At 41.2% G+C, this 19,739-nt stretch overlaps 1 protein-coding gene across 1 annotated transcript in view; it reads right to left on the bottom strand.

The window, feature by feature from the left end:
- GADL1 (glutamate decarboxylase like 1) overlaps window positions 1–19,739 on the bottom strand; it is a 165,576-nt gene that overhangs the window by 107,021 nt on the left and 38,816 nt on the right. Inside the window, exons 5-11 of the mRNA XM_025870637.2 lie at window positions 19,043–19,149; window positions 18,218–18,333; window positions 13,243–13,322; window positions 13,066–13,120; window positions 8,023–8,139; window positions 3,587–3,651; window positions 3,248–3,329 (exon numbers count right to left, since the gene is read on the bottom strand). Coding sequence (XP_025726422.2) covers window positions 3,248–3,329; window positions 3,587–3,651; window positions 8,023–8,139; window positions 13,066–13,120; window positions 13,243–13,322; window positions 18,218–18,333; window positions 19,043–19,149 — 622 coding nt within the window. The remainder of the gene's footprint in view (window positions 1–3,247; window positions 3,330–3,586; window positions 3,652–8,022; window positions 8,140–13,065; window positions 13,121–13,242; window positions 13,323–18,217; window positions 18,334–19,042; window positions 19,150–19,739) is intronic.

Genomic DNA, 19,739 nt, shown 5'->3' on the forward strand with positions numbered 1-19,739 from the left:
TCAGGGTCCTGGGATTGAACCCCATGTCGGGCTCTGCACTCATCGGAGTGTCTGCTTGTCCCTCTGCCCCTCCCCACCCCCGGTTCAGTTGCTCTCTCTCTCTCAAATAAATAAAATCTTTAAAAATATTAAAAATAAAACAAAACAAAAAGGACCTTCCTTTCTTAAAAACTGTGTATGTTCTGTTTCTTCCACCCGAAACATCCCAGGTCCCCCTGCTATGTATTCTCTGGGTACCACACTCTGTTCTGTATCAGATAGGAGTGCATTTGGCCTCAAGAGACAGATTACCCAAGGGAAGTGGTTTCAGCAATAATAACATTTAATGACCCCCATACCACAAAATGTTTGCAAGTCATCACTTCCAGGATTCGTGAAACATTTCAAAATTGTTATTCAAGACCACAACTTGTCCCCTTTCTGCTCTGCCATTCTGTGCACGTTCACCTTTTGATTTAGGGGCATCATCTTATGGTTGCTAGGTGGCTATCAGAGCTCCATGTATCATGCTCTGAATCAACAGCATTCAAGACAGAAGTAAGGGAGAGGATGCTCTCCTCTTATGTGTATCACCCCTAGCTGCAAGTAAAACCTTTCTCAAGAGCCTCCTCACATTTCCTCTATAACGTACTGAACACAACTGTCATATGGTGGTTCCCAGTGCAAGGGAGCCTGGTTAGATGGGTATCGGGAGGGAGAAGAGAAGGAGGTTGGAATGGCTATAGAATACATGATCAACAGCATCTAACACATCCTCGGACCACTTATCAAAATAATAAAGAATTAAATAGGAACATTTTGTTCACTGTCTCCTCTGTAAGATTATGAGCTCTTTGACTACTGGGAATGTTTCTCTTTCATAAGCCCAGAATTAGCACAGCACCTGGCCTACACAGGAAGTCAGTTAGTGTTGCTTGAATGATGAATGAATGAGTATGAAAGAGAACAGAGGCAGAAAATAGGTACAAAAGAGACAGAAGATGGCCAATGCAAAACTTCTTAAGCTGATTGTCATATCTCATCTCTCATGGTTCAGTCTCCATTCCAGTTAATTTAAAAATAATCTTTTATTTTTAAAAAATGGTAAAAGTATTCAATCCTTTGCACAATGCATGCAATTTTCCTAACTTCTTAATTCCTGCCATGTGAGTTGACATGGGTGTTGTTTTTATTGAGATCCAGGAATAAATTCTTTAAAAAAATAAAATAAAATTATCAGCCCTGTAATAGAGTTAGATGATCTAGAAAATTTTGAGTTGCCTCAAGTACATAAATGCAAATCAACTCTTGGCTAAATCACTCAAATATCATTTGACAAGAAAAATGTATAAGAGCTAGAACATTATTTAAAAGAGTAGTCATAAAATTTGGGGTCTGAATTTTCTACTTCTGAGAGCATCACACCAACAGATAAGGATGTCATTCAGATCAGCTGACTGAGGAGAAGGCAGATGTAGAATGTCTGGCACATAAGGGATGCTTGACATATTTTTGTTCTTATATCTAGAGCAAGGGAAAACCTTGGTCTATTCCTAACTCCATCATGTCCTAAATATGTAAGTACGGGTAACCTGAGGATGTTCCTTGGTTCACAATGATACAGTAATCTTAAACTACCTTTCTGTTATAAAATGAAGTCATAACTTAAGAAGTTAAATGCAAAAAAGTGAAATGGAATTGAATATAGCCAACAATAGCCAACCTCATAAAATATTAGGAAATCAATTCATATTTCTGAAAGTGTCTCTATCTCTAAGTGTAGAATCTGTTCATAGTTTCTGATGGATCCTGAAGGGGAGGAAGAAATTTTTTTTTGTCCTAGGTTCCTCTAGCTAGACTAAGAATTAAATTTACATGAAGACAGATTAACAGGAAAAACAAAACAAAACAAGTTTTATGATGTGCACATGGAGGCCAAATAATGAGATTGAGACTCAAACAAATGACCACGGCTGCTTTTATACATTTCAGACAGTGAGACAATAAATTTGTGAGGAATGGACAGGATAAAGAAAACAGATGTTTGGGAGTTTTAATTAGTAAGGAATTCTAAGCAGATTTTGGGCTGAGGTAGTGGATTAGTAAAAAAGTAACAGGTTTGTTTCTACAGGTTTCTTGGCTTTAAAGTTGCCGTCTCTGGTGGTAAGATGTCTTCTTACTTCTTACTACGGGGAGGGTACCTTTCATAAGGGAGATTTGTTTCTTGCTTTCAGGAAGACAGAGGGGGCCCCAGTGTCCTTGCACTGGCTAATTCCCAAGTACCTTCCATTCAAAATAATCGAATATGCCATAGGGATACAGTTTGGGAGGCCTGCCCTTGGCCCCTACCGTATTTTGTTTGGACATCTCAAAACACAAAGGGCTCTGACATACAAATGTCACAATTCATTTTTAAAGAGAGTTGTAAATATCTGCACATGCAAGACTAGGTTTTAATTTTAAATATGGCTTTCATTTGAAATAAAATTCCTCAAAAAGAGAAAATGACTTTAGCATTGGCAAAGGGAGTCCCCTAAGAAAAAAATGTAAACAGATGGCTGAGAAAGATCACCCACATGCTGCACACATATCTTGAGGAGGCATTTCTAAGAATGAAGTGGCACTTCCCAGCCTGGGCCACTTCCCACAAGAATCCTTATTTTACCCAGAAAAAAATACATGGGGTTTATACCTGTGGCCAGGAGAAACTCAGCAACTCCTTCCCACTTGCCCCACCATGATCCAGACATGTTTCCAAACTCCCCGCAATGTTCCCAAAGAAGGTAATAAATCCATGTTCGGTGATCAGCCCTGAACTAACATCTTCCTGTATAAATGCACTGTTAAGCCCTAGCTAAGCATATTAGGCATTCAATTTAATGTATGACACACATCTGTTCCACTTTCTCAGCAAGCAGAAGTTTCAAGATAACTTAAATCCCAGACTTAATCAAGGAGAACAAAATCTTGGCAATGTTTAAAACTGAGCTTTAAAATATAATCCAAATGAGGGCAAGAGAGACCATTTTGCTATAACTAATGAGATTATATAAATACCGAAATCTAATCCACAGAATCACCTGAGCAGAAACACTAGATTTTTTTTTTTTTATCTGAGTCTGTTTATTTTTCCTTTCCATGCCACCAACATTTACCAAAGACCTTCATCTATATCGGTCCCAAAGCACCAAAATGTAAGCAAGAATGAGTCCTCTGCAAACTAGTTTAACTCCCTTCGAAGCCCAAAGGCCAGAAGAGGAAAACTCACAGATTTGTCTTTTACCAGGAGAGCGCTGCACTGAATTCCAGCCATCAGCATCTTGTGGGGGTTCCAGGCCACGGAGTCAGCTCTGTTATGCAAAAGAAAAAGGACAAGGGAAGGAGGGAACTTAATGTGCTTCTACTGGAGGAAAGAATACTTTCATTAGCAGCATAAGTATTCAAGTTCTCAATGGGATTGCTGGTTTGAGTCCTTTGGGGGAGCTTGGAGTTTTCAAGGAAAACAGTTACTTTGTCTCTGTGTTTTCACCGTGTCACTTAAGTGTGCAAGATCCAGAGAGGTTCCCTCGCCTAAAAAAGAGGTGCTGGGCCCCCAAACAACATTTACCTGTGGATGCCCTGCAGAAGCCTGCGGTACTTCCTCGACATCAAAGCTGAGCCACCCCAAGAAGCCTGTTGAGATATTTACATAATCACAACAATGTTATTTCAATAGGTTATTTGTTGGCCAGTCCACTGACATAGAAAACTCTGAGTGACAACCTTGATGTGCCTTACTCCATACTTTGTTTTAAGCAGATGTTAAGCAATATACACACCAAACACTTTTGCTCACTGGCTCTCCCTCCGGCAAGGAGAGCCTCATCACAGTAGATGGCCACCCGTGGACCCCTAGGGTTTAAATTCACACATCATAAAGAAATTGGTATATGTACCTGTTGGCTTGTGTGTGGACAAAGAAGTGATTTAAAAGACACAGTCTATGCCTTCTCTAATCTAGAATCTAAAAGAGAAAATCTCCTTTGTTTTTACTTTGCAGTATCATTATTGAAGCATAGCTGCTATGCAGTGTTATATATTAGTTTCAAGTGTACGACATAGTAATTTGACACTTCTATACATCACTGCATGCTCAGCAAGGTAAGTGTAGTCACCATCTGTCACCATACATCGTTATTACAATATTATTGACAACTTTCCTTATGCTGTACTTCTCATCTCTGTGATTTCTTTATTTTATAACAGGAATTTTGTGCCTCTTCATCCCCTTCACCTATTTCACCCGCCCCCCAACCCACCTGTGTGGCAACCACCAGTTTGTTCTCCATATTGAAGAGTAAAGTAGACAATATGCTTGGCAATGCCGGCTCGTGTTCTCCCAGACACAACGTACAAATGCTGATAGTGAGGCCTGGGCTGAGGGCTGACCTTTGGAATAATAAATGCGGCTCATGCTTGACAGGGTGGACAGAGGGGTACACAGGAACTCATGGCCAACGAGAAAGGGCCTAGGTGGATCCTATTAATTCGATCTTTTCAGCCAAACAGCTTTCAGAAGGCTTTGCCCATCAAACATCTAAGAGTGAGAGAAAGGAAGCCCAGGACTTTGGGAAGATGTACACTGGAGACTTACACATTATGAACAAAGGACAAAATGGCTGAAAGTAGGAAATGGAAGGAAGCCCCACAGTCAGGAAGTCTGGAGGGAATAGAGGGGGATCAATGTGACTAATAAGGAAGTCAGTCTGGTCCTTGCAATTGAGCAGACTTCTAAGTTTTAATCTGTAGGGTGAGGAAGGGTGATGGCTGTGAGACAATTTGAGGGGACCAGCTGGGGCTCTGTTGAATGCCTCCATGGTTATTGAAACCACACGGTGTTGCCTTGGGAATGGAGTCATTATTACCTCAAACTTTTAGTGGAAAAATTAAGGTTCAGAGGTGGGAGGTGACTTGTCCGAGGTCTCACAGGCATTAAGTATTAGATTTGGGAGCCAAAGCCCGTTCCTGCTTCAGGATAACATCATAGCTTAGGTCCCCGTGGTAGAATACAGCGTGGGGAGCTGAGGGTGATGGAAGGAGGTGAGCTCAGGAGCCTCGCACACCACACTCACACACCTTCCCTTCTCCTGCACCGCCTTATGCCTCCTATTCCTCCCCCCAAAAATAAACAAATGCTCCCAATCCTAGTGCATGGAAGTTTTAAAATCACATCAACTCTTTCGAGGCATTAGCTCCCTGGTTTAGAGGGGCTTGGCGGGGTCAGGAACAGCTCCTCCACAGACTTGGTCCTCAAAAGAGCTGATGGGAGAAGAACCACAGCCCTGAGGGCAGTGCCCTACTTCTATTTGCTTCACTTTCTGAATTCCTAGCCCTCAAACTTGCAAAAACAGCAAACCAATTACCTAAATGTTGAAGAAGCAAGGTTTTTCACCTCGGCGGGGGGGGGGAGGGCTGTCATTTAGGGAGCTAGACCTACCTGTTGGGCACCACACTTACCATGTTACTTAACATTTTTCTCTTTAATTCATTTATGAGTTAAGAAATTAATAGTAAGACCAATCCACACAGGGAAGTGGAGGCAAGGGTGGAACTGAGATCTGGCAGCTTCTAAAGCCCCTGACCTTAAATACAGTGTTTCCTACCTCCCCTGGGACTTGGAACGAAGAGTGGGTGGGACACGTGAGGACGCTCTGCTGGGAGCGCCAAGTTTTGCAGCAGCCACAGCCTCTGCCTCAGAGAAGAGCCAGATCAGCCGGAACTTTCTAGTCTGAGGCAGAGGCTGAAGTAACATTTGCCCTCCTGGAGAAAGAGAAAACTAAAATTTTCCTTATGTTGTTGTGTAAAGAAGCACTGTAATTAACCAAACATAAGACACTATCCAATGTAAGATTCTCCATTTTTTGTGTACCACAAAGAAAGAAAAAAAAAAATAACATCAACATACCAACTTCAGCTCCGTAAAAATGTAAACAAAACCAGTGCATCTTAGAATGAATAAAATATGTTACATGTGCAGGGCAACTCGATTTTATGAAACGCCCAGGAGGATCAGCAACCATAATTACAGTTAAAAAAAGATAAAGTAGATGCCAGTTTTAATATTTTAAAGGATTTTTAAAATATTTTCTAGAAAATTTCAAACAGGCCAAGGTAACTACTGCAATTTTGTTGATTTTTATCTTTAAGGTTAATAAACTATACATGGTGTATGAAGTTTCTTCAAGATAAGCTACGTGCTCCTTTATCAAATTTTATCAACAGATTCAGTATTATTACAATAGCGATATAATATAATATTACCTTATATCCAGCCTGTCATATTAAAGCATGAGTGAATATGGTCTCAATGTGAGAGTTAATTTCTTTACCAGGTCAAATAAACTGTTGTCCAATTCTGTCTAATACTACTAGATGCCTACTACGTGTAAATCGAATAATTTGTGTGGCTTAAACATTTCCTCATAAAAGGGTTTCCTTCAAAAATCCCACCTCCATTTTTTTTTTTAGAAAATCTAGGGAGGTTTTCATTCATACTTCTAAGTCACAATTCTCTCTGAGCCTCTCTTAAGTCTCTTAATCTCACTCCCAATTTAGAAATTGCTGTACTTGCAATGCTTTGCATAAACTATATAATCCATATTTGATGTTCCTTTTATGAGAATGGAATTTTTAAGTACAACTGCTGATAGATTTGATTTTCCCCCCTTATTTCCACAGTCACAAAGTACTCACTTCATATGATCTTTTAGGACATAATGTATTATTATGCTCCGAAGTCTATAAAAATCAATAAAAGTTGAAATGTGAACAGATACAAAGGCTACAATCCCATTTAAAGTCACAAATAATCTACCTGAAGGATGGCCACTGGCATACTAATAGAGCCTGTAACTTGAGTGAGCTTTATATCATGGCTGCTTTTACAGAGTATTAGCATATGCTTAATGAAAGCCTTGAGCTGCTGAAAAATTCTCTCTGTAACGAAGACACTTTACTTTGAAAGCCTAAGATCATACAAACTATAAAAGTATGTGTGGATATATCCCCCAAATGCTGTTACCTTCCGTTCAAAAAGTCAAAAAGTGTTCTTTCTTTTTCTGCTAAGTAGGCTATGAATCATTCACTTACCAGAAGAAAGTTCCCTATAAAAAAAAAAAAAAAAGAAAGTTCCCTATAGTGTCATCAGCAAAGTTCAACTGTCCCTTCTATTGGATTGAATCAAACTAATTAGCTCCTAGTTTTACAAAAAAAAAAAAAAAAAGAAAGAAAGAAAAAGAAAGAAAAGAGAAAAGAAAACCCAAAAAGCTCAACAAGCATTCATAACTGTCTGAATTCAGATTTTTAACCCTGGATGAGTAGAATTTAAAGAGTTACCTTTAATTAAGAAAAAAATTTATTATGAACAACCCCAGGACTTACAAAATTAGTTAGAAAAAAAAAGCCAACTCTTTAAGTCAGAAAATTATGAAGAATGTAAGTTATCCCAATCCCTCTCAAATAATTGTCTATGGTGGATCCAGATAAAACCTGCTTTAATGATAGCATGCAATTATTAATGCAGCTGTTTGCATTTTCCGGCTCATTGGAATCATGTAATCTCAGAGCTAGAAGATACTTTACAGACCACATCAGCCACTTCCCTCTTTATAAATGAAACCAAAGCCCAAACAACGAAGGTTGCAATGAAGAAGAGGCCGATTGGAGCCCAAAGTCAAAGTCTCTTGATTTTGTAGTTCAATGTGTCCCTCATCCCATGCTGCCTCGGTGACAGCAGATGCAAGGGACCAAAGAGAATGGTTCATGGGAGAAGAGGAAATAAAATGGACTCTGGAAACCAAAACCAAAATTTACATCAAGTCTTGGCATCTTCTTCTCTATTACCTTATGGAAAAGGGCAGATTTATTTCCCTTAATTAGAAATACAGACTTAAATAAAAGTAGCTGGGGACCTCACGTCTAGTTTCTGAGAACACAAAAGGTTTCCCACCAAAGCTGCAAATAGACTAGAAAGTTAACCCGACGCGCACATACAAATGCACTTACGTCCACATGAAGCCAGAGGCCATGCCTCTCACAGATGTCTGCTATTTCATCCAGAGGATCAAAGGCTCCCAACACAGTTGTACCAGATGTGGCACAGACGAGAAACGGAGCTGCTCCCTGTGAGGAGGACCCACACACAAGAACCGTCACCATCACCACTAAGTCTGTCCTGTAGTAGGTTGGTAAACATAATGGTTATGCAGACAAAAATTTATCTGGTTCCCTTGGAGGTAACCATTTAGACACAGTGTTTTTCAGCTTCTCTACAATATGGCCCCTTGTCCTTTAAAAGAGGTCAAGGAAACCGAGACTATGCTATGACAACAAGAGTCTTTTGCCCCAACTCCACATGCACCTTTAACTGTTTTGACTCTCATTTACTTTCTGAAGTGTTTTCTGTTCTTTAGATTTCCCACATACAAAGTGAGTAACCTCCACTGCAATTGCAAAATGGCCTTCTGTGTGATTCCTACCTCCTTTTGGGGGTGATTCAGTGGGGCCCGAATGCCAGCATTGTTACATCTCCACAAAATAAAAACAAAGATGATTGGAAAATAAACAGCTCGAGGAGCAAACCACAGAGGTCTGTCTGCCTGTCTCCTTATCAAGTAAGTGCAGTTACAAAACAAAAAGAGTGATCAGGTACAAATTGGCAACAAACGGGGATAGTGTAACCTCATCAGGATACACTCTCCAAAATGGGTGCCCCAACAGAGAAATCCATTAGAATGTTCTAGAAAAGAGAACCTGCACCACTCCTACCATGGCCCTGCCTCTTCATACAGCCGATGGCTGCACCTTATAGAGGGAAGAGGTGCCAGAGGGCAACAGAGGTGGCGGGCGGAGAAGGGAGACTGTGGGAACACACACAGAGATGGATGGTAATTCCGGCCAAGCTAGCCAAACACCCTGGCCCCATAAGGAACTTTATAACAGCCAAGTAGAGAGAAGAGCGTGAGGCTGTTTCCTCACAGATTTGCCCCAGCCTGTCAGCAACGAGGTACTGCTCACCGTGGAAGTGCCCTGGAGGGACAACTTGCAGACAAAGGTAGGGGTTGAGGAAGGGATGAGAGCCCTAAGACTAGAGCACTTGAGGACTCAAGGACAAGAGCGTTCCCTGCCTATGAAAGCCATTTTACCTCCATTTAGGATGGAGTCATTTTGTTCTCTCGGTTTTATCCTAAAGCTCAGTTGTTCTTGCAATATATTTTTATGTCCCATTTAATGTCAGGAGTTATGCTTTTTGAACCAGACTCCTTCCAATTTAGCTGACCTTTGACAGAAAGAAGTTATTTCTCAATAGAAAGTGGGGCAGAGCAATGACACTTGGGCCACATCTTTATATCGAGATGCAAAGGAAACAAAGTGATGGTACCCAATGAATTCATCTGCCATCGGGGGAGACGGTTGTGACATATGGAATCCAGTCCACAGGAAGCTGTGAGAGCAGGGCCGGTGGGTGATGGAGCCCCTGGGGAACCACCTGCTTTGGGAATTCTTCCCTCTGCTCAACTACCCACAGATTACGTCTTTATCATGCCAGTGACCGAAATAAAATGAGACCAGATTGACATCAATCATTAAAAGGAAGAGAAAAAGTAATTTCCTAAAAACACGGAAGGTGTCTTTAATGTTTGGAGTGTTCCTCATAAACTATGTGACACCCTGGCAGTTGTGAGAAAATACTTTTGCAAGCTATTATAGCCTATTAATGAGTTTTCCTCACCTTTTTAACAATCTAGCTATAAATATCAGGCCCCAGACATCAAACTTTTGCAATCTGGATTTAACCTTCCAACTTTCTTTTTTTTTCCTTTCTTGTATCTCCTGCTATTAATGAGAAAATTCAGTGGAAACAGTATTGATTGTGTGCTGCTGATGAACTGTATTCCCTAAGAAAGTTTGTCATGTGAAACACTCATACACAAAAAATACTTTCAAATATTCAGTGGTTATACAAGTCTGATCTTTTCATGAGAACTTTAGAACCTCTGATGCTTCTGTGGTTTTCACCATCTTTGGAATGGCGTCAAGTAAAGGTCACTGCTGAACAGAATTGTAATGGATTGTGGTGGGCCAGGGAACTGAATCCCAGCAGGAAAAAAAAAAAAAAAATTGATGTACCATCCCCACATCTGTAACAATATGATCTCAAAGCTTGACACAAAAGAGCTAGGCCTAAAGCTATTGAAAAAAAAAAGTAAATAAACTAATCACCAGGTATTATCTCAGAATGGATACAAGGTTTGTCCTTGGTGAATCCAGGCTCAAGTTTTAACTAACTTGAAAGAAAACTGAGGAGACATACCAACTCTCACTCCATGGCCCTACTTTTGAATGTGCCTAAAGCAATTTTCACTTTTTCAAAACTTCTCTTTTCAAGTTCTCAACTTCAGGATATGTCAGTTTCATGTACTTTCATTGCCAAAACAAACAAAAATTTGAACAATGAAAATAACAATGACTGCCGTGGAATGAAACCCATCAAATATGCTAGATTATTCCTAATGATTCTAAAAAAGAAAAATCATTTTGGCTGTCTTTAGGAGATGCGAGGCAACTAACTCACTATTCTGAAAACTGGTACACAAGGGGGAAGAATCAATCATTTATCCTGCCCTGGTTGTGCAAACGGTTTCCTTAGGGAAACCAAAGAAGAATGAGGGAAGGTTTTCCTTCCTGGTGGTAAGCCTACTGAGTGAAGGAGGAACAAGAGAACAAATAAGAACATCACCCAATTAAATAATGGGTCTAGACAGTGATCATCAATGGCAGCAAAAATCATGAGGTGAGAGGCTGACGCGGAGCTCCGTAATAGATGCACCCAGAATACAAGAACCCACTGATCAATGTTAGCACGAAAAGAGACGGGAGATGTGTCCTGATTGAAGGACAAAATGCCACCTGTGAAGCCTTCCTGGTAAAATTTCCAATCTGAATCCCACTGAGTCTCAAGATCCCACTGCCAAATTACAGGAAATATAGAGAACAGATAGGTTGTACAGGGGAGGAAGCACTTAGATTCTCAAATTCTTGACATAATCTACAAGATCCACAAAACTCTTGTGGAAAACTCTACAAGATAAAGGACTTGGTTTCTTCAACAGATCAATTGCAGGGAGAGAGAAAAAAGGAGGAGGGAGAAGCTACAGATTAGAAAAGATTTGTGTGATGAATCAACCAAATGCAACATATGGACCTTGAATCCTTATTCAAACAAGCCAGCTATTAAAAAAATGCAAGAGGAAAAATTTTAATATAGAATGAAAATTTGCTGATACTAAGAATTTATTTCTTGTAATGGTGTGTGGGTTTTTTTCTTTTAATAAAGAGAGAGTACATACCTTTTTACAGATATACTGAACTATTTATAGATCAAATGGTATGATGTGTGAGATTTGCTTCAAACTAATTTAGTGGTGATGGGAGAGGATGGGGTACAGAGAAAAGAGAGCAGAAGCAGAACAGGGCAGAAGCTCACAGTTGTTGAAGTTGCAGGATGGGTATATAGAGGCTCGTTAGATTAGTTTTTATATATTTGAAATTTTCCATAATGAAAAGTTTACAATTCAAGAAGGAAAGAAAGAGAGAAAAAGAGAGGGGGGAGAGAGGAAGGAAGGAATCATATGAACCCCACAGAAATCACAGTCAGTATTTCCACACACACCCCCACCCCACCAAGAAGCATTGATGACATAAACAAAGTTCTCTTTGATAGGAACTTCTGTAGAAGATAAAACTAGAAAAAAAAAGATAAAATTAGAACACACTATCCGTGGTTCACAGCAGAACAAACAGGTTGTAATACAGAATTTTACCCAAGAGTGAATGAAATGTGATAATCTGTCTCACCAGACAGGTTTCAAGTCCTCTTGTTATTGGAATGTTAAAAAAAAAAAGAGAGAGAGAGATAAATATAGAACTAAGGACACACAACTGAAGCCAGTACACCTGTAATAAAGGCAGAATTTTTAAGTAGAGGGGCACCTGGGTGGCTCAGTCGTTAAGCGTCTGCCTTCGGCTCAGGTCATGATCCCAGGGTCCTGGAATCGAGCCCCATGTCAGGCTCTGTGCTCAGTGGAGAGCCTGCTTCTCCCTCTGCCCCTCCCCCTGCTTACACTCTTTTCTCTCTCTCTCTCTCTCTCTCACTGTCTCTCTCAAATAAATAAATAAAATCTTTAAACAAAAAAAAAAAAAAGGGAGAGAGAGAGAGAGAGATACTTCTATCCCAGCTCAAAACAAGGCTTTTCAGTTGTCAGCAGCCTTAGCGTTTTCACACCCAACTCTGTTGCTACCTACTGGAAACTTGTGGGGGAACAGTTTGAAGCTCCGAGAGCAGTGACAGTTGTGGTGGGATGGGAGGAAGCAGTGAAGCAGGTGCACCTAATCCAGCGGGCTTTTGGTCCAAGAAGCAAGATGGCTGCCACCAAGGCAAGGGCACACCACAAACGTGTCAGGGCCCAGCCTTGGCTGGAGTATAGCAGGTGAGTAGGGCAAGGCCTTGCCATCCCAGCAATGGCCATGCCAACTTTAATATATTGTGGCAGCGAAGGAAGAGCAGACATTCTGCCAGACCTGACCTACTAGACACAGACCCAAGACAGGGTGATGGTTCCTGTGATGGGCTTTGGGTGGAAGCAAACTGGAGCACAGACTGATCAAGAAATCGAAATCATTCTGAAGGCAACCCAGAGACAATTGGCCTGGCCTCCAGAACTTCAGCCCGTAGTTAGGTAGGAGAGTGGATGCAGGGGCCCTGCTGGAGAGGCTGGGCTCATCTTTTAAGGCTAATTCTAGGCAAGAATCGGGAATATGGTGACGTCAGCATTTTAATAGGCTCCAGCCACCTGGGAATGAGAACATCTGAGAAACTGCACAGAACATGGAGAGCCAAGCACCTGGAAATAGAACATCTGTAAATGAGTTTCCCTATTTTAATTCTAACAAGCTTTCTTCTCTCTCCCACACACACAAACGATTCTGGCTGTTTGCATTCCCTCCCTCATACCCAGACGAGTGCCTCCATTTTCCTCCCCCTCTCACCTCTTTGCTGGCTTGCCAGATTTGCCTCTCCAGCTCCGCAGGTATCATCTTACCTCTAGGAGACACAGATTTGAGGCACTCAGGTATGTTTAGTCATGAACAAACATTGGTACTGCTTTTTAAAAAGCATGAATTCTCCCCTCCGCCCACCAGGCTTCCGGATCCTGTCCCCATTACCTTCCATCTGTTTCCACAAAGCAAACATTCTCTGTACCAATCCCAAGAAAGGAGGCTGCTTTCTTCATAGAGTAATGACACTAAATTAAAAGGGACAAGGGGGAAAAAGAAAACATGAATACACAGTATGAAAAAAACCATTGCTTATTATCTGAAGTCATATGGCTGAGCCCAATCTTTGGAACGTTATTGCATAAAAGAAAAAGAAAGTAATAATTCAAATGAGCTCCTTAATATAGCGGTTGAAAACACTGACTTTGGTTGGGGTCAGAGAAACCAGGGTATAGTTTCAAGTTTTCCCACTTACAGCTATGGAATCTTGAGAACATAATGTACACTCTCCAAGCCTCAATTTGCTAATTTCGGGTGGGTGTGTCAGTGCCTAATTCATCTGCTTTTCATAGAACTCAATGGGTTAGTATATGTAAAGGGTTTAGCACAGAGCCTGGTCTAAGGAACAAACTTGGTCACTGGAAGTTGTTGTTTTTCCCTGACATTCAGAGAAGTTTCTCTTGATGCTACTAATAATACTCAACATTAATGGAAACGGAATCTAGTCCACTGCTGACTCAAAACTGAGTAGGGAGCGAGACTCTGTTTCAAAAATTGAAATCGCAAACCACAGAAGAATTTAATTATTTTCAAGAGCAAACAATGGGTTATAAATGCTGATCATACACTTGACCAATCTCATTTAATATTGAATATAAGATTGGAATTAGACACAGAGGAATGTGGCTAAAATCATAATAACAAAAGCAATAAAAATTTATGGACACCTTACTTTATGCAGCCCTGGCATGAATAGGAGGCTAATAAAGGCTCTAGAATTAGGTCTGGTCTAGTTCTTACTGGAAATGGTAATATATGCCTTAGATTGTTGGGCCTTTTCTTCCCTACTACATAAAGCCTATAAAATAATTAGCATTCAAACATTGGAGATGTCACTCTTTATACATTAGTGTGGACAGGTGGTCAATTAATTCTTTCTCATGCCAGAAAAATGAAGGTGCTAAAGGACATTATTGTACCAAAAACCTTAGTAATTTAATTTGTAGGTATGAATACATTAAAAGAGTAGTCATGCCTTCACACTTAACTTGATATATTCCCTCAAATGTGGTAATTTTTTTCTTCTTTTGTCAAGAGAGTTTTATTGGAAGCTCTTTTTTTTTTTCAACTCTGGAAAAATAAATGCAGAAGTAACACCACCAGGAAAAATGAAACCATCCCACATAATTAATTTCCAGGTATCAAATAGGACACGGCCAAATGCCTGCAGGATACACTCATTTCAAGTTGTTAAAAGAACATACGCATATTGAGCAGTAAGAATGTACATGAAAATATAATTAATTCTCTACTTGCTTTTTTTTTTTTCTCTTGCTACATCAGCCCACCGTAGCCAAGGTGAATTATTTGTCACCAGAGACTTGGATTCTAGCAACCAACTATTGATCTCATGGTGATAAAGAGTAGCCTATTCCACTGGCATTTGCCAATAAGGAAAATCACATTACTTTGCCCTAAAAAACAGCAGAGTGTCCCCAACCAATGGGTCTGCTGAATTAAAAAACTGGTAATCTGATGAAGAGTAGCTTTATTTAGCTACCTGAGGGCAAAGTAGAACCCAATATCAATCTCAAATGGATAGGGACAGATAAAAAAAAATGTCTGCAAAACTGAAGTCTAAACATCTAAAGGCATCAGAGGAGGAAAAGAGCCCTGGAAGAGACAAAAAAAGAAAAAGAAAAGAAAGAAAGAAGGCAATGCTTCAGATGTGCTGAGTAGTTGCAAGGAAAGGAAAAACCTAGAAGGCCGAAATTCGGAAGTAGCTACTGCCTTTAGAAACAAATGATATTTGCTCCCCTCTCTGGCAAAAGATAAGTCAGTCATTCGTTCTAAGACCCAATCTCCCCTCCAGGTTTCATTCGTCTATGGAAGATGCAAAAATCTCAGGGGGCATTTATTCCTGTAACGATGAAACAGCAAGTGCCCCATGAAAGACAGAAGTGCACTGACATTTTCCTTTCTGGTTCCTGCAAGGATTTTTTCTTTGACCTTGGGTTTTCCATGGAACCACGTCTTTCCCCCTCACATAGATTGTGTGCTGGGCACTTGGACTCCTTCTAGGGCTGACCAGTCTGATGCTCAAATGAGCTCCAGGTGGTGGGGAAACCAGGGTCTGCAAATGTCCTCTGTTGGGGAATGAAGAAAAGGAACGTAGTACAGGGACCTCTCCAAGAGCACACAGCTGGTTCAATTCCCAAAGCAGAGTCAGAATTCAGATGGGCTACTCTATGCTCCGCCTGAGGTCCTAAGAAGCACCTGCTCGCTGAGGGAGAATGCCTGCACTAGCATCCAAACTCCAGTCAGACTCGCCTAGACAGAAGAGCCACCAAGAGGGTGAGTGAATGAGGTATGTGAGGAGGCATGACCTTGAGAAGTATACCCTGGTCTCTCTCACCCCATTGCAGCCTCCATTCTGCTAGAGAGGAACAAGGCCGACTGCTGGCTGGCCTGGGAGGTCAGGGTTTCTCTTCTTCCCTCACTTTTTAGTAGCAGACAATGATCATTACTTTATGCTGATCCCCAAAAGGACTTGAATTATAAACCTACAATTTCTTTAAATTCAAGGAATTTATATCTAACTGCTAATCAAGCCACAAATTTATTACTTTTATTACTTTTCTCCAAAAGTCCCTTCTCTTTGGTTCCTATTCAGCCTGGGGAGGCTACTGTGGATACATGGACAGTGCAGGGAGCTCTATCATGATGTTCCAAGGCTCCATGGACAGTGAAATTATAATCAAAACCTCAAGTATGCAAACACACCTCCAGTGGTGAGTGCATATACTCTGCATTTGATGGTACAAATCGGGGATGGAGTGGTTACCCTGGAGGGCACAAAAAAACAGGAAAAAGAAGGCCACCCAATAAACAGTACTGGAAAATAACCACAGGGCCATGGCCAACACCCAAAAGCAAACAAGATTTGCAAAAAGCCAAAAGCCTAACATAGGGCTTGAGACCATTGAGGAAACACAACCGTCTTTAATTCTTTTCTGTTTTTAATCGATGAATTGATTTGTTATAATAAGTGGTGAAGGTGATTGCCAAAATATGAATTAAAATCATGCAGATATTATGACCTCAGAGCAGGGAAAGGAATGAGCAACCGTGTAGAGTCTGGATGAATGGGATAAAAATCTGTATTTGGAGCTATCGTGTGTTTGAAGCTGTGGAGTTTTTCTGTGGAAAAACTGAACTAACCAGAGCAAAGGTCAGCCAGGGCAGGTGGAAAACATGGGGGCGGTGGCGGCCAGGTTTTCTTCCACTGCCCATCTCTTCGTCCACAAGTTACCCTTTGGCAATAATAAAGGAAACCATGCTCGTAAAAGAAAATGACAGATACAGAAAAGCCCAACTGGAAATAAGAGAGAACATTTAGGGTTTGCCCGCCTCGTGTGTTTCACAGGAAGCCTTGGATTATCAGAGAAGGTATGGAAGCTAAACTCTTCCTGCCAGGGACGGGGGGAGGAAGCAGTGGTGGGATAGACAGAGGCACCCACTGGAATGGCACAAGAAGAGGAAAGGAAAAAAGTAATCTCTTTCAGATGAGACTGTACTTCAGCTGTGCTATCCATTCTACCCACATTACGACAGCTAGGTAATTCTCCGCCTCCTAAGAAAACTAGCTAACATTTTTGTGTATCTATAATGTGCCAGATGCTACTTTCCATGCATTAGCTCATTCAGTCTCTGCCACAACCCACTTAGCCAGGACTACTAAGCTCATGTGGCTCCTGGGTGGTTATGATGGCCCTAAATGGTTCCCTTCTCCCTGTGTCCATGCCCTTTGCCAGGGGACTCTGCGTCAAGTCCACCTACAAGATGGAGTCTGTTTTCCCACTTCTTGGATCTGGGCTCATTGACATCACTTACCTCACTGAGGAAATGAGGTGGAAATGACCATGTACCAGCGCTGAGCCTAGACTCAAGAGGCCTGGTGGGGGTCCATGTTGTTTTTCCCCTGGACCCCCGCCATGACTACACACCTGGACTAGCCTGCTGGAGGATGAGAGATGCATGGAGCGGAGAGACCTCACTGGAGTCATCTTGGTCAGGCCCGCTCCTACCTTAGCCATTGGGCAGCCAACACCCGGATACATAAGGGAGCCCCGCCAAGAGCAGCAGAACAGTCCCAGCTATCGCAAGACTTGTTAAGCAATGATATCTAGCTCTAGTCCTACACCACTGGGCTTTGGGCTAATTTGTTAGAGACAACAGCTAGCTGATACTTATTTTAACAAATTAGGAAACTGAGGCACAGAGGAGTTAATCAACTTTCCCAAGGTCACTCAGATAGTTAGCAGTGGTGACAAGGACTGAACGCAGGCAGCCTAGCTCAAAGCCAATGTACTTACGCACAATCAGACCTCCCTACTTTGGTGAGGAGTAAAAAGACATAGCGGATTCTGGCAACATGCAATGTGGGGAGTGGGGGCTGGGTGTGTGATGTTCACCATTTCAGAGTATCTCCCTTTCCTCTTGAAAAGCCTTTGTGTTAGACATTTGAAGCAATCAGTTTTACAAGAAAATGTGAGGCTTCTGACAGAGCTGAGCGATCATCTAAGTTCTAATAAATAAGGCACTCAAAGAAGAGATTTACAGGAAGAGATAGCAGTTTCAAATTGAATGTTCTCATTTCTCAGAGAAAAATGTTATAGACCATAAATTTTAAATAAAGGTGATGTACAAAATTGAGTGGCCAGGGGTTATGAGGGTGAGACAATGGTTTGGGTTTAAATCAAACCCATCAGAATTTCCTTTGGAATGAAATATGACATTACACTTAGGCATATTAGTCACACACGGATAGGATAAAAGCATATCAGAAGTCCCAAACAAACAAACCCCCTTAAATAATGCTTTCTCAGAAAATCTGTATTTGATATAAAAAATAATTTTTTACCTCTGCAGATGTGAAAAGGATTAATCTTGGCAACCCAGACAGCCCCTTTTCCTTAATATCAGGACAATATTTGTATCTAGCTAAATTCATTGCATACATATTGGACACTGAACCACCTGCAAAAAACAAAATTGAAATGGCATATTTATAGCATGAAATTATAGCTCCCTAAGTGCCAACCACAGGGGAAGACATGAAGGGCTATGGCCGTTCTAGTCTAACGACGGATCCCCCCAAGAGTCATCCGAGCAGCATGCCCCACCCATGACTCTCACCCACTTCCTAACCCCCAATTACAGCAATTTCCAATCTCAGCAAAGACCGAAGTTTGGGTTTCTTCTCTCATTCCAGAGTTTTTCCAAACTAAAAGTTTCAATCTACGGACAAGGGCCAGTACCCAAGTCTTCATAGTTAATGATATTCTGTCTGTCACCTGACCAATAAGATGACAATACAGGCTCATCTCTGGTCCCAAGAAAGGACTGTAGAACGAACAACATGTGATTCAGAAACCTTCTCAAGTAGAATGGATTGAAAAACTTATAGCCCTTCCAAATTCCCAGCAGCAGAAAATTTCATTTGTAAGATATAAATCCTAAATTGTAGACATCTCCTTGGTTTAACGTTTACGTCAGTTGTTTAGCATTTATGCAAAACGTTGCCACTCTGGAGAAAGGAACAAGCTAGATTCTCAACAAGTAGCATTATTCCTATCCAACTTTTTGGAATGTGTAAATCTTCAAGGAGCTGTTCTTCATATAACACATGAATAAATGTTTCGGTGTTTGCAATGGAAGGGAGATGGCAATAACCAGCAGCACTTACCTGGGTTAAATATTCCATCCCCTTCTTTCCAGCCAACAAATTCAATCATTTTCTTCAGAACCGCTTCTTCCACTAACAGAAACACTGGGGACACCTCATACGTATAACTAGATAGATATAAAAAACACTTCACTTCTATGACTAGAGTCAAACCATCCCTTTGGTGTCCCAAGAAATGCACATAGAGTTTTATTCAACCAAGTGGCTATGGAAGTGCAGGTAGAGTCTTTGGAAATTTATCCAATTGGAAATAGAGAAATGTGCAGTCGGTGATAGTGCTAGTCATGGTTTGATAGATGACAATAGCTGGGGGCCTTGGGGATATGCAAGCGACTTCAGCAGTCGTAATTTTCAGGAACCCTTCAGGTCCACTGGGAGCAATAAAATCAGTGCATCTAGATTCTTTGTATTAGCCATGAGCCGTGGCCATTTCATTCTTTGGATGCTGCTTTGGATGCTGGTTAAAGAAAAACCATTGTCAGGTGCCTGGGTGGCTCAACCAGTTGGGCAACTGCCTTCAGCTTGGGTCATGATCTCGGGGTCCTGGGATTGAGGCCCACATTGGGCTCCCTGCTCAGCAGCGGGTCTGCTTCTCCCTCTCCCTCTGCCCCTCCCCCCAGTTTGTGCTTGCTCTCTCTCTCTCTTTCTCTGAAAGAAAGAAAGAAAGAAAGAAAGAAAGAAAGAAAGAAAGAAAGAA

The sequence above is a fragment of the Callorhinus ursinus genome, unplaced genomic scaffold (genome assembly GCF_003265705.2).
Source record: "Callorhinus ursinus isolate GAN/ISIS: 27379988/994484 unplaced genomic scaffold, GSC_fseal_2.0 scaffold1, whole genome shotgun sequence".
NCBI classification, from domain to species: domain Eukaryota; kingdom Metazoa; phylum Chordata; class Mammalia; order Carnivora; family Otariidae; genus Callorhinus; species Callorhinus ursinus.